General features: G+C 49.8%; 1 protein-coding gene across 1 annotated transcript; it reads right to left on the reverse strand.

The window, feature by feature from the left end:
* Positions 1 to 7,556: 7,556 nt before the first annotated feature.
* LOC123057154 (flowering-promoting factor 1-like protein 2) lies at positions 7,557 to 15,268 on the reverse strand. The gene is made up of 3 exons (XM_044480267.1): positions 15,120 to 15,268; positions 13,935 to 14,210; positions 7,557 to 7,668 (listed from the first exon to the last, which is right to left on the reverse strand). Exons 1-3 carry the CDS (start codon positions 15,266 to 15,268, stop codon positions 7,557 to 7,559), a joined length of 537 nt encoding a protein of 178 aa, XP_044336202.1.
* Between the last annotated feature and the right edge of the window lie 282 nt (positions 15,269 to 15,550).

Consider the following 15,550-nt stretch of genomic DNA (forward strand, 5'->3'; position numbering starts at 1 on the left):
ACTTTAGTGCATTCAAGATCAGCGATGAATGCTTAATAGTGCAACACTGGACCAGATATGTGATGGGGGAGCGCAGACAAGTACTAGGGTGCAGCAAATAGATGTGCTACCCAAAATTAGGAGACAGGTTCATCTGCATGCTCCAACTTGATCAAGGAGGAGAGCTACACATGTTTTATGTTGTTTTACCTAAGAGAGAGCAGCAGGAGTGATTAGCTAGAAATGAGTTTGAGGATGATGATGTGCTACACTATTACTATGATGATAAATAGCTAGTGTTGGTGGTAATGACTGATGATTATTACTAGCTAGTGTTAGTGGTGATTAAATAAATATTGTTGGTTCTAATGATTATGATGATTATTAAATAGCTTGTGTTGGCGGATTAGATTCAAGTGGAGGCAACATGTGGTGCACATCGAAAATACTACTAGTCCAAACTAGATCAAGTTTGGATTAGTAGTATACTTTTGACATGCACCACATATTGCCTCCACTTGAACCTAATCCACCTTCATTTGACACACTGTTATGGACATAATGATGTAAACCTCATAACTGGTATTGTACCAATATTTGTACGATGGCGCAAAAATACACTAAAAATAAAAAAATAAAAAAACAATACTAGTATCGATGGAAAGAAAACACGCTGCCAGTAGTTACATTAGCAGCAGCGTGGGAGTGAACAAGCACTGCAGCTATTTGTCCTAGCAGTAGCGCGTGCGGCACTCGTTACTGCTAAGTAATAGCTGTAGTGCCTTATTAGTAGCGTGCCTACCCGCGCTACTAGTGTGCACAAAACCAGCGCTACTGCTAGGGTTTTCCCTAGTAGTGTAAGTGTTATTGTGAATGTGGTTAGTCATAATCTTTGCTGAAAACTTGAATGCTGGCTTTACATATTTACAACAACAAGAGCAAACAGAGTTTGTACAAGTTTTTCTTTATCACTTTCAGTTTATCAACTGAATTGCTTGAGGACAAGCAAAGGTTTAAGCTTGGGGGAGTTGATACGTCTTCATCGTATCTACTTTTCAAACACTTTTGCCCTTATTTTGGACTCTAACTTGCATGATTTTAATGGAACTAACCCGGACTGACGCTATTTTCAGAAGAATTGCTATGGTGTTATTTATGTGCAAAAACAAAAGTTCTCGGAATGACCTGAAACTTCATGAAACACCTATTCGGAAATAATAAAAAATCCTTGCAAAAGATGAAGACCAGGGGGGCCCACCACCTGTCCACGATGGTGGGGGCACGCCTGCCCCCCTAGGGCGCGCCCCCTACCTCGTGGCCCCCCTGGAGGTCCTCCGACATCAAGTCCAACTCTATATATTTGGTTTCGGGGAGAAAAAAATCAGAGAGAAGGATTCATCGCGTTTTACGACACGGAGCCGCCGCCAAGCCCTAAAACCTGTCGGGAGAGCTGATCTGGAGTCCGTTCGGGCTCCGGAGAGGGGAATCGGTCGCCATCGTTGATACGTCTCTGTCGTATCTATAATTTTTTATTGTTCCATGCCAATATTCTACAACTTTCATATACTTTTTTGCAACTTTTTATACTATTTTTGGGACTAACATATTGATCCAGTGCCCAGTGCCAGTTCCTATTTGTTGCATGTTTTTTGTTTCGCAGAATATCCATATCAAACGGAGTCCAAACGGGATAAAAACTGACGGAGATTTGTTTTGGAATATATATGATATTGGGAAGAAAAATCCATGCGAGACGGTGCCCGAGGAGGCCACGAGGCAGGGGGGCGCGCCCCTGACCCTCGTGGCCACCCCGTAAGGCGGTTGGTGCTCTTCTTTCGCCGCAAGAAAGCTAATATCCAGATAGAGATCGTGTCAAAATTTCAGCCCAATCGGAGTTACAGATCTTCGAGAATGTAAGAAACGGTGAAAGGGTAATATCTGAGAACGAAGAAACAGAGAGAGACAGAGAGACAGATCCAATCTCGGAGGGGCTCTCGCCCCTCCCATGCCATGGAGGCCAAGGACCAGAGGGGAAACCCTTCTCCCATCTAGGGAGGAGGTCAAGGAAGAAGAAGACGAAGGGCCCCCCTCTCCCCTTCTCTTCCGGTGGATCACACCATAGGGTTAGTTGTATGTTCATAGGACTATGTATTGGAGGGCAAGAGTGACAGAAGCTTCAACCTAGCATAGAAATTGATGCATACGGGATTGAAGGGGGGCCAATATATCTTAATGCTATGGTTGGGTTTTACCTTAATGAACATTAGTAGTTGAGGACGCTTGCTAATAGTTCCAATCATAAGTGCATAGAATTCCAAGTCAGGGATGACATGCTAGCAGTGGCCTCTCCCACATAATACTTGCTATCAGTCTAGTGAAGTAGTCAATTGCTTAGGGACAATTTCGCAACTCCTACCACCACTTTTCCACACTCGCCATATTTACTTCATTGCTTCTTTACTTACAGCAGCCCCTACTTTTTATTTACGTAATCTTTATTATCTTGCAAACCTATCCAACAACACCTACAAAGTACTTCTAGTTTCATACTTGTTCTAGGTAAAGCGAACATCAAGCGTGCGCAGAGTTGTATCGGTGGTCGTTAAAACTTGAGGGAATATTTGTTCTGCCTTTAGCTCCTCGTTGGGTTCGACACTCTTACTTATCGAAAACTGTTGCGATCCCCTATACTTGTGGGTTATCAATCATCATCATCAACCATCCTCCATCACCAATTTCATGATGCTCAGCGCCGTACGTGAGTAATTCCATCGTAGGCTTGCTGGACGGTGATGGGTTGGATGAGATCTATCATGTAATCGAGTTAGTTTTGTTAGGGTTTGATCCCTAGTATCCACTATGTTCTGAGATTGGTGTTGCTATGACTTTGCTATGCTTAATGCTTGTCACTAGGGCCCGAGTGCCATGATTTCAAATCTGAACCTATTATGTTTTCATCAATATATGAGAGTTCTTGATCCTATCTTGCAAGTCTATAGTCACCTATTATGTGTTATTATCCGTTAACCCTGAAGTGACAATAATCGGGATACTTACTGGTGATGACCGTAGTTTGAGGAGTTCATGTATTCACTATGTGCTAATGCTTTGTTCCGGTACTCTATTAACAGGAGGCCTTAATATCCCTTAGTTTCCATTAGGACCCCGCTGCCACGGGAGGGTAGGACAAAAGATGTCATGCAAGTTCTTTTCCATAAGCACGTATGACTATATTCGGAATACATGCGTACATTACATTGATGAATTGGAGTGTGTCACCCTATGTTATGATTGTTACATGATGAACCACATCCGGCATAATTCTCCATCACTGGTCCATTGCCTACGAGCTTTCCATATATTGTTCTTCGCTTATTTACTTTTCCATTGTTGTTGCTATCATCATTACAAAATACCAAAAACATTACTTTTGCTACTGTTACCTTTTGCTACCGTTACCACTACTATCATATTACTTTGCTACTAAATACTTTGCTACAGATATTAAGTTTCCAGGTGTGGTTGAATTGACAACTCAGCTGCTAATACTTGAGAATATTCTTTGGCTCCCCTTGTGTCAAATCAATAAATTTGGGTTGAATACTCTACCCTCGAAAACTGTTGTGATCCCCTATACTTGTGGGTTATCACATTACCCATTCCGTTAGCTTAGCACTTGATCGTTTAGTTTACTGCTATTGCTTTCTTCATGACTTATACATGTTCAAATGACTATGAGATTATGGAACTCCCGATTATCGGAAGAACACTTTGTGTGCTACCAAACTTCACAATGTAACTGGGTGTTTATAAAGGTGCTTTACAGGTGTCTCTGATGGTGTTCGTTGAGTTGGCATAGATCGAGAATAGGATTTTTCACTCCGATTGTCGGAGAGGTATCTCTGGGCCCTCTCGGTAATGCACATCACTATAAGTCTTCCAAGCAATGTGACTAATGAGTTAGTTACGGGATGATGCATTATGGAACGAGTAAAGAGACTTGCCGGTAATGAGATTGAACTAGGTATTGAGATACCGACGATCGAATCTCGGGCAAGTAAAATACCGATGACAAAGGGAACAACATATGTTATGTGGTTTGACTGATAAAGATCTTCGTAGAATATGTAGGAACCAATATGAGCATCCAGGTTCCGCTATTGGTTATTGACCAGAGACGCGTCTCGGTCATGTCTACATAGTTCTCGAACCCGTAGGGTCCACACACTTAAAGTTCTATGACAATCTATATTATGAGTTTTTGTGTTTTGATGTACCGAAGGTAGTTTGGAGTCCCGGATATGATCATGGACATGACGAGGAGTCTCGAAATGGCCGAGACGTAAAGATCGATATATTGGACGACTATGTTCGAACACCGGAAGTGTTTCGGGAGGTTTCGGGCATATACCGGAGTACCGGGGGGTTACCGCAACCCCCCGGGGAGTATATTGGGCCTAATGGGCCCTAGTGGGAGAAGAGGAGGGGCGGCCAGGGTAGCCGCGCGCCCCCTCCCCCTCTAGTCTGAATTATACAAGGAGGGGGTGGCACCCCCCCCCCCCTTTCCTTCTCTCCTTCTCTCCCTTCCTTCCCTTCTCCTACACCTACTTGGAAAGGGGGAGTCCTACTCCCGGTGGGAGTAGGACTCCTCATGGGGCGCGCCAACTCCTCCACTCCTTTATATATGGGGAGTGGGGCACCCCTTGAAGACACAACAATTAATCATTGATCTCTTAGCCGTGTGCGGTGCCTCCCTCCATCATAACCCACCTCGGTCATATCGTAGCGGTGCTTAGGCAAAGCCCTGCGTCGGTAGCTCATCAACACCGTCACCACACTGTCGTGCTGACGAAGCCTTCCCGAAGGCTCTACTGGATCGTGAGTTCGCGAGACGTCACCAAGCTGAACGTGTGCTGAACATGGAGGTGCCGTACGTTCGGTACTGAGGATCGGTCGATTGTGAAGACGTACGACTACATCAACCGCGTTGTCTACATCAACCGCGTGGTCACAATGCTTCTTCTTATGGTCTACGAGAGTTCGTAGATGACACTATCCCCTCTCGTTCCTATGCATCACCATGATCTTGGGTGTGCGTAGGAATTTTTTTGAAATTACTACGTTCCCCAATAGGAGGATCCTCATCGGAGCCTGCAAGGAGGGGATCGACACCCAAAGGTGTCAGACTTTGATGTGGCCGCCGCGTCGGCCAGAAGTTTCCTACAGATCCACACCCTCCGACCAGATCCATGGAGACAACATACCGGGAGGACGACCACAACTATCGGGAGCCGGAGCCGGCGCGGATTGGAGTAGATCGGGCGAAGGGCAGAGCAATACCAAGAATCAGCGGTTGGCCAGTGTGGAGCCACCGCCCACGCAGCAACGACCGCTGCCCCTGGCCGCCTGCACACCCGAGGGACGACCCACCTGCACCCATAGTTGGCACTTAAAATTTCCAAATGTTGTAGGCTAGGCTGTGAAAATACAACGTACACCTACTTGCGTTTGCATGCCCTCTCCCCCCTCCCCCCCCCTCTCTCTCCCTTAATAAGGAATAAACACATTGCAGCCACACCATTCGTACTCCGTCGGCATAGAGAACCAAGCAATTATCCACTACTCTCAAGGGAAACTAGAGCCTGAAGGTATGCAGGAATCCTCATGTCGATGGCTGAAATGTATCTACCTGATTTCAAGGGGAGAAAAGAAGAAGGAACGCAAGTGGGGGTTGCGGGGCAGAGAACGATAGGAGTCAAAGGCAACAACATCATTTTGTGAAAGTTTTCATGATGATTTCCGTAGATGTCTCCAATAATACGTGTTAGGTTTTAGCGAAACCTCATCAGTCCTTGATTTGCAGGGGCATCACCATATCCGGTGCCTCTTTCTTGCGCCACTAATAAAATCCTTTTTCTTCATTGATGCCGCCATCGCCTTTGGTGATGATTCTTGCGGTTGTCTAACGAAGGATATCGGCGGAGGAAATCTGTCATCATACAGGTTGTTGGCAGTGACACAAAATAGCCAATAATAAGATGTGTTCATTTGTGCCAAAATGGTCTGACACTGTGGCGGTTTACAAAGAGAAAACATACTGAAAGTAAAAGTCATGGTTTATAAATAAGGAGTTGGAAATGCACATGAAATTTTTAATGTATTATAGTATTCATGCTGAAACAGATGTTGAGAGTGTATATGACAGTATACTTTGATATATTTTAATGAAAACATATCCGGCGATTCTCTCTTGCGCCGCTAATAGATCTATTTTCTCCACTGATGTCACCATCGCCTTTGGTGACGATTCTTGTGGTCATCTCCAACGAAGGACATCGGTGGAGGATATCATCGCATTAGTGTTGTATGTTCATTATACGAGATCTTAACAGTGACTCATGCTAATATGATGTGCTCATTTGGGATGAAACGGTGTGATTCCTTAACGGTTTACAAGTAGAAAAAAATCAAAAGTAAATGTCACTGTTTGTTGAAACCTATGGAATATGAGATCAGAAGAATTTCTCAATAAAGTGTGGAAATGCGGAATGCCCATAATGACCAAACACATGTTAAATGATCTATGGAGGTGGATCAATCCTTAGCCCACCACCTGTAAGATCATAGTTTCAGTGTCTTTGTGCGTCCCACCAATATGTATGTATTATTCCTTTATCAATGGGAAATGCCATTCCAGTTGATAACAAGTGCCTACAGTAGGACGATGTGTGATTGTGTGAGTGTGTTGGTATGACACCGCGTGTGTGTCCATATTGTACTAACAAAATCACTCCAAGTGGAGAGATTGCATTTGGGTTTCTTCAAACCTGCAAAAAGTTGCACCAGACCATTGTTTTGAAGCACAGTCCTAGGAACCTAGCACCTGTCAACCTTTCATTTTGTTTCATCCAAAATTCAATTTTGCAAAATGGCGTTATCCGATACAAGTTTAAATATATGTAATCGGGTCAGAAGCTGCACGAGCATTCACAAAACAAACATTCTATTAGAAACACCGAATACAACACAACATAGCAGATACACCACCAGTCCACCAAAGTCGTGGTGCTTTAAGATTGACAAAGCGAGAATAGACGTCTCGCTATCAGCGAAAACATCACCTTCTACTAAATAATATGCCGCCTTTTGAGACACAACAATATGTATAACTACCCTGCTAACCATTCAATTTCAACCACATGTTAGTTTGGAGTGAGTAATTTTCTAATGGACTCTCCAAATCATTACTATACCAAACAAGCTTGATCAAAAGTAGACGAGCAAGTGGCAAGTGATACACAAGGCCCCGCACATGGCACATCGATAGCATAATACTAGTAGACAAAATAATAATTAACCACAATACACACGCAACATGTATATCTACATATATGTTAATACACCATGTACATATACATACACACCCATATACGTGGAGGGACACGTACACACATACACAAGGTGGAAAAGTTAACCAGCGGAGATCAATAAGGATGCGACGGTGGCGGCGGCTGGCGTGCACGAGCTAGCTGTGCTTGCTTCTATCGAATGGCCGGACGATCAGCCAGCCAGCATGCCTAGACATCGATGACGCGGAAGGCGTCGCGGTTCTTTATGACGACGTCGTACATGTGGACGAAGCTGAACTGGCCGAAGTCCTTGGGGAGGAAGATGAGGTCGACGGAGGAAGGAGGGAAGATGGCTTCGCAACGGCCGTCTCGCTCCCACGCTCCTCCTGCCACCGCCGCCCACCCTCCCCGCGGCCGTGACGTTGCCCACCCACAGCCACACCCGTCGGGGTCTCGCTCCGAGCCCCGCTGGCCAGATAGCGTTCCTTGCCACGCGGCACCTGTCTCTTCTGCTTCGTTGGAGGAGCCTCTCCCAGGCCGTTCATGCCCGGCTTTCGCAGATCTGGAGCCCACCAACGACGGTTGGATCGAAGTGCGCAGCTGCCATCGTCCACGCCGTTATGTTGATGCGGTTGCCGTCAGTCAAGAACCCGCCCCCAAGCCTCGGATTCCCCTGGTTCACGGGACATCTTGCTCGTGACTGCTCCCCACGCCAAGCTCAGGCTCGCGCTGCTCCTCCGCCTCGCCGCGCCCAACCTTGGGCTGCATCCACCCGTCTTCCCTCTCTAGAAAGCTCTGCCTCCCACCAACCTCCTCCCCTGGGAGACATGGCTCAGTATCCCCCTCTGTCGCGCCACCGCTTTCTGGGAGCTGTACACCCATGGTGACCCAGATCTGAGGCCGGAGTGGGGGGGAGGCATTATCTCCCGCACGGCCGGCATGGAGGCGCTCGAAGCAGACTTTCGCAACAGGGCCCTGCTCGCCTCGGTGCAGGGCAGGAGGCCGGCGGTCTCGCCGGAGGCTCTGGTCCTGGCGCTCGGCCAGATCTGCGGGGTGGAGCGTAGCCATGTGCGGGTGGAGGTGACCCATCCTATGGATTTCTTCCTGCACTTTGTGTCCTCCGACGACTACGATAGGGTTTTCAAGAGCAGCGGCAAGATCCGTTGCGCCGGCGCCTATTGCCTTCCAGCGCTGGCACAGGTGCACGCAGGCGGTCGGCGGCAAACTCGACTTCTTCTGCAAGATTGGCATCGAGGGCTTACCGGCGAGCGCCTAGGAGCGGGAGCCTGTCGGCCAGCTCATCAACAATCTGCAGGGCCAGCTAGTGGAAATTCTGCCACAAGAGGATCGGTGGCAGTTGGATGTCATTGCCTGGATGAAGAACCCTTCGGGCATTCCCAAGATCTACGAGCTCGAGATCCCGGAGCCTGATGGCCTGCCGAACACAGTGGATCTGGAGTGGCCTGTGGCACCGCCACCTCCGGCGCCTCCGGTGGAGCGGCGTACGCTGGTTCACCCTCTGACCATTCATGTGTTGGATGTGGTGGACCACACTGTTCCGTATATGCAGTTCAACCCCAATTTCGAGCCAGACGAAGATGAAGACCTCACCTGGTAGCACGACTACTCCCAGGACTACATCAGGGGCAGGATCGACATTACAGGCCGGGGTTACACTCCACGCTCCGGTGGTCACCCCTTTGGAGGCCCAGGTGGCTTGGGGATGGCCGGAGAGTGGGGTGGCCACCGGGTTCACGGGCTTCTTGCCCCGGCTGGGGGCATTCCTCACCCATATCTCAACTCCTCAAGGCCTTCCCCTGCGGCCGCTCCCTCTCCGACGACCGTGGAGATGGCTGTCGGGGGATCGGTGGCGTCTACATCGGTGGGCTCGGCAGCGCTGGTGGACACGCCCATGGTGACCACCGCATCTCCAGGACCCCAGTCCTCGCAGGCATCCACAGTGGTGGGTTCGGCGGCCCGGTGTGACTCTCCTCTCGCCAGGCAGCTTAGACTCTTTCGGGGCGCTGGCTCCTCCTGGCGCTCCCTGACGCCACATCGCTCACGATCCGCTGGCTCTACTGTCGTGGGTGCCGTGGCACTTTTATGCACGCCGGAGCAGGGACCGATCGGGGCGCGGTGTGCTCCATCACCCCGTCTGCTCTCTTTCAGCCCTTTGACGTGCGTGGCCGGTAGCCCGCCGGTGATTCAGGTGGTGGCCATGCCAGAGTCCCAGGCCGCCAGAGAGGATGACGGGAGCGGGCAGCTCTTGCCCCTGATTCTGGTACCCCCCCCCCCCCGCGCATGCTGGGGAGGAAGTGCATGCTGGAGATGAAGAAGACGACGGCAGCCCGGCGCGTATGCCCACGGCGGTGCCACTGAAGCCACATCAGCTGCTGCCTCTAATGGCTCCCTCTTCACTCGGATGTTTGTCTTTCGGGCCCAAGTCGGCTGTTGATTCCTTGAGGGAGGGTCTGGCCTTCACTGCGGCCCCTTCCATCCTGGGTCCTCGACCAGCGACCTCTGCCCCGGCAAGACGCAGGAAGACGCTGCCTCCAGGGTTCACGCCACGCAGGAGTGCAGAATCAGCAAGATAAATGATGGCAAGAACATCGGTCCGGTACAACGTGCTCAAACGGTGCTGCTCCGCCGCATGGGTGTGATCAAGCCGGAAGAGCATCTGTCACAGGACGCACTCGAGGCATATCTGAAGCTGTTCGACAAGCCACTAGCCCCCCAGCACATCAGAGCTGTAACGGCTCTCTTCGATCCCGAATGGGCTGACTTTGACGAGCCTGCAATGGAGGGGTTTGCGGGTCTCGCGATACCGGAGTCTGTCGAGCCGTGTGGCGCCTAGTGGGGGGGGGTTGTTGTTGCTGTTTTTGGGTCTCTACTACTTGCATCATGTCTGTAGGCATCTTGGTATGGAATGTGAGGGGACTTAATAATCCCGCACGGCGAGCGTCCATTAGGATGTTCCTGCAATCCTGCAATGTTTCGCTTGTTTGTTTGCAAGAATCTAAATTGGAAGTGGTGGACGTGTCGGTGGTGTTGGCCAGACCTTGGGGCCGGGCTTCGATGGCTTTGAGTATTTGCCAGCCATGGGCACCAGGGGGCATTCTTGTGGCATGGAAATCGGATTTGCTGTGGGTTTCGGTGATAAACAAAGGAGAATTCTCAATCACAAGCAACATCACTTCTCTTGAGAATGGCAGGGAATGGGTGTGCACCTCTGTGTATGGGCCGCAAGCTTTGGAGGACAAGGTGAGGTTCCTGCAGGAAATTGAGCTTATTGGGCAATAAATTCATCTCCCCTGGATAGTCAACGGGGACTTCAACCTTGTCAGAAATGTGGAGGAACGCAGCACAGGAAGAGGGAGCCGTCGGATCATTAATAAGTTTAGGCATACTATTAACAGTTTGGGCCTGCATGATATGCCGCTGGTGGGTAGGAAATACACGTGGAGCAACGAGCAAGAGCACTCGGTCATGGCTAGGCTCGATCGGGTGCTCTTCAACAACGCATGGGAGGAGGTCTACCCAATCAGTGATCTCCTGCCATTGAGCTCTAATGTGTCTGACCACTGCCCGCTTCTGCTAACTTGTGCGGAGGGCCGGCCAAGAGCACACCGGTTCCGTTTTGAGAACTTTTGGTGCAAGCTTCCTGGATTTCATGACACGGTGAGGCAGGCGTGGGAGGGAGAAGTGGCCAGTTCGGATCCCGCTAAGATTTTTGGTATCAAGCTGCAGAGGACAGCCAAAGCACTTTGTAGTTGGGGCCAGAAGAAGCAGAGCGAGATAGCGATCCTGTTTCAGATTGCCAATGAGGTGATTCTGCGCCTCGACACGGCACAAGAGGCGAGGGCCCTGTCGGCGTAGGAAAGAAGACTAAAGGGGTTCTTGAAAGGGAAGTGTCTTGCTATAGCATCTCTGGAATGGGTCAGATTATGCCAACGTGCTCGAGTCAGAGACTTAAAGGAGGGGGATGCTAATTCCAAATATTTTCACATGAAGGCCAATGGGCAGCAGAGGAGGCGTCTTATCCCGTTTCTGAAAGATGGGGAGCACACTGTCACCTGCATAGAGGAGAAGTTGAGCCTGGCGCTGGAGTTCTTCAGGTCCAGAATGGGCTGCTCCTCCTCGCCAGGTTGCTCACTCCGATGGGATGAGATGAACTTGCGCGAGTTATCTCCGGAGTGGGCGCATGGGTTGGAGGTACCGTTCACTGAAGAGGAGATCAAGAAGGTTATCCAGGACATGCCAGCCGACCGTGCTCCGGGACCAGATGGGTTCTTCGGCCTGTTTTTTCAAAGCTATTGGCAGATTCTTGCAAAAGACTTCATGCTACTGATGCAAGCTCTCCACGAAGGCCGGTTTTACTCGTTCGGGGCACTTAACTCTTCCATAATTACCTTGCTTCCCAAGAATGAGGACCCAATGCAGCTTGGCGACTTCAGGCCGATCAACTTGATACATGGAACTGCGAAAATCTTTGCCAAGGCTTTGGTTACCAGGCTGGCCCCCTACTGCCTTCCTTAATATCCCAAGCACAAAGTGCTTTTGTCTGCAAACGGAGTATACATGAGAATTTTAAATTCGTGCGGAACACGGCAAGGGCCCTTCACACGAAGAAGCAACAGGCGGTCCTCATGAAGATTGATATTTCCAAAGCCTTTGATACTCTGTCCTGGGGTTTTTTGCTGGAGACCCTCAAAGCCAGGGGTTTTGGGGACATGTGGTGCTCATGGATCTGTGGCCTGTTGAGCTCCTCATCCTCTTCCGTTATTATCAATGGGGAACTCAGCAATCCTTTCACCCTGGGTCATGGTGTTCGTCAGGGTGATTCGCTGTCTCCAGCGCTGTTTATCCTGGCCATGGATGCTCTTCACAGCATGCTTCAATGGGCAGTCCAGAAGAGATTGCTTTCTGACTTGGGGCTGGACAGTGGCATCCCAAGGGCATCCATTTTTGCTGACGATGCAGTCATCTTCTTCAAGCCACAAATCACGGATCTGCGGGTGATTTCGGAAATTCTTCAACTTTTTGGCAAAGCCTCAGGGTTGCATATCAACCTACAGAAGAGCTCGACTACCTGCATTCGATGTGAGGAGGAAGTGAGCTCCATGGTGGCAGAATTCTTCCAGTGTCAACGAAAAACTTTCCCAATCACATACCTCGGGCTGCCGCTCTCTGTATTCAGGTTGAGGAAACAGGACATCATGCCACTTGTGGACAAGTTTTCCAGCAAGATGAAGGGCTGGAAGCCAAAGTTACTGTCAGCTGCGGGTAGACTTACACTGGTTACTTCGGTGTTAATGGCTCTCCCGATCCATTTCATGACAGTTCTGCCTCTCCCAGTCTGGGCCATCAAAATAATCAATAGGAGATGTCGTGGTTTCATTTGGAAGGGAGAGGAGGCTATAAGTGGAGGACACTGCTTGCTGCCGTGGGCTCAGGTGTGTAGACCCAAGGACTGTGGGGGGCTAGGGGTACTTAATCTCAGGTGGTTCGGTTGGGCTCTGCGATGCAGGTGGCCATGGATGAAATGGGACGAACATCCCAGGCCGTGGCATTCTCTGCCTCACACCACGGAGAAGGCAGTTTCAGCAATGTTCAATGCGGCCTCTGCGATCTTACTCGGTGATGGGGCGTCTGCAAGGTTCTGGACCGATAACTGGCTCTCGGGAGGTAGTTCTATTGCAGCAACAGCTCCAGCGTTGTTCTCTTTTGTCAAAGACTCAGGCTGCTCAGTCCGGGAGGCTCTTCATAATCGATCTTGGATCAGGGATATCTCGGGCGGAATCTCGGTGCAAGCCCTAGCGCAGTATCTATCAATTTGGGATCTAACCTCCGCTACAAGTCTAACGCCAGGTGTGAGGGATCAGGCTCGCTGGAAGCTTACTAAGGGGCAAGAGTTCTCGGTCGGCAGTGCGTACAAGATGATGTTCATGCCCAATATTCGTTTTGCTTGCAACAAGCCAATCTGGAGATCCAAAGCACCACCACGGTGCAAATTCTTTATGTGGTTGGTCGTCCATGGCAAGTGCCTGACGGCTGATAATCTGGAACGAAGAGGCTGGCTTGCAAACACATCTTGCCCCCTCTGCCTGTCAGCGCCGGAGGACTGTACACACCTATTCGTTCACTGCCGTTTCACCCAGCACCTCTGGTGTCTGTTCAGGTCTTCGATTGGGGCACATTTTGCTATACCGGATGACTCTGACGGCTGCACGGAGGACTGGTGGCTGCGTGCGAGAACAGGCATTCCCAAGCCAATGCGCAGAAACTTCGACACTATTACAATTCTGTTGCACTGGAGGCTGTGGAAAGAGAGGAACTCCAGAGTTTTTGATCAAGTGGCGAGCAGTACTGATAGAGTACTGGACTTGATACGGGAAGACATAGCACTATGGCGCTCAGCAGGCTGCATAGCGGACCTTGGTCCCTAGCGAGTCATTGGCATTTGTACCATGTTGTAATCATTGTATTGTGGGGTTCGTCAGACTCTGGTTTCCAGTTCTAGTTCGCCTAGACTGCTAACCGCGCTGTACTTCTTCTTTCCTTTTAATAAAGATCGGCCAAGTGCCCTTCGAGAGGTCGACGGACGAGCGCTTGTGGAACCTGAGCATGCAGTCGCCGGCGGCGCCACCCCCACCAGCATAGTAGCGCTCCCAGCCGAGCGCGACGAGCTTGCGCTCCAGCGAGGCATAGGAGGCGACCACCTCCCCCGTGGGCGTGTGCAGCAGCGCCTTGCACCAGACCGGCCCGCTGTCGGGAGGTCCCACCGCCGACGCCGGGTGGTTCTCCACCAGCTTCACCACCCCGTTGCGAAAACCCCCAGGTTGGATATGGTGATCTTTCTCTGGGTAACCTGATGGCCTGGATCTGGATGTGTACTTGATTAGTGTGGTGTGTGTACTTTGGTGATTTTTGAGCCTGGGATGTAGAAAAGGATGGGGCGTGGGAGGCTATAAATAGAGGCGACCGGTGCATTGCCGCGAGCAGTGCACTGCCTGATACGGACGTTACGTCTCGATGGCGAGAGCGCACCGGGCATGACCCCGCCGTGTTTATTCACTCTGGGCGAGACCGTACATGATGTTGGACAGTGGATACTCTGCGTAGGAGGAGACCATACATGCATCTATAAGATATACAGTAGTCATACTTCTAGTACTAGCTAGTAGGAGTGTGTACGTGTAGGCCCAAGCTTAGCCATTAAGATACGTATGTGCTCTCTACGCAGATACACGCATATCAAATGGGTTGCTCATCCGCAAAAAAAGAAAAGAAAAAAGGTTGCTATCAAGTTTCGGCCGGAATCTTGAGTATATTCGTGACGGCGAACCCTCGATTTTCCGTTACGTGCACGCATGCATGAACCTAACTACTCCTACGAACGTTCTTCGATTCTTCTACGGATGCGAGGTGCAATTTGATGCACACGAGCGCGTACATATGGTCGGGGTATGTAGACGAAGCAGAAATAGCTTTGTGTGGGTATGATGTGATCCATGAGCAACGGCCGACGTGCGGCCGACCGACGGGAATCATGCCATACACGCATATTCGCTGTCTGTCCGATCATTCACAAATACTCAGTATACACTTATACGTATATAGATATAGTATCCTCTGTTTCTACATATAAGATCGTCCCGTTGGTTCAGTTTAAGCTGCCAAAACATATATTTCTCCAAAACGACGATTGCCACCCTAAACTTGGACGACGATGCTGCTAACGACGCCGCCCTTGCCATGGGTTGCTCTTGCGCCTCCTTTCCCCAAACCCACCTCGGGCTCCCTCTCTCCCCTACGAAACCTCCCTCCAATGCTTTCGACCCCATCCTAGAGCGCTCCCGCAAACTGCTGTCTGGCTGGCGTGCTAGGTTACTCGACAAAGGTGACCGCCTCATTCTAATCTCCGCAGTCCTTGAGTCCATCCTTACCTATTTCATGTCGGTCTTTCGCCTCCCCAAAAAACTCTTAAAAAACATCAACTCCATCCGTAGAGCCTTCTTCTGGGCAGGAGAAGATTCAGTTTTAGGCGCTCAATGCCTTGTTGCATGGAAAAATGTTTGCACTCCAAAAAAATTTGGTGGGTTAGGGCTCAAAAACTTGCATCTCCAGAATAATGGTCTGCTCATGAAATTTCCAGCCAAGGCACTCACCTCCTCCTCATCCCCTTGGATGAAATGGTTGGACCTTCAACACCCAATACTGGT

Source organism: Triticum aestivum, chromosome 3A, assembly GCF_018294505.1.
Source record: "Triticum aestivum cultivar Chinese Spring chromosome 3A, IWGSC CS RefSeq v2.1, whole genome shotgun sequence".
In the NCBI taxonomy this organism is placed as follows: domain Eukaryota; kingdom Viridiplantae; phylum Streptophyta; class Magnoliopsida; order Poales; family Poaceae; genus Triticum; species Triticum aestivum.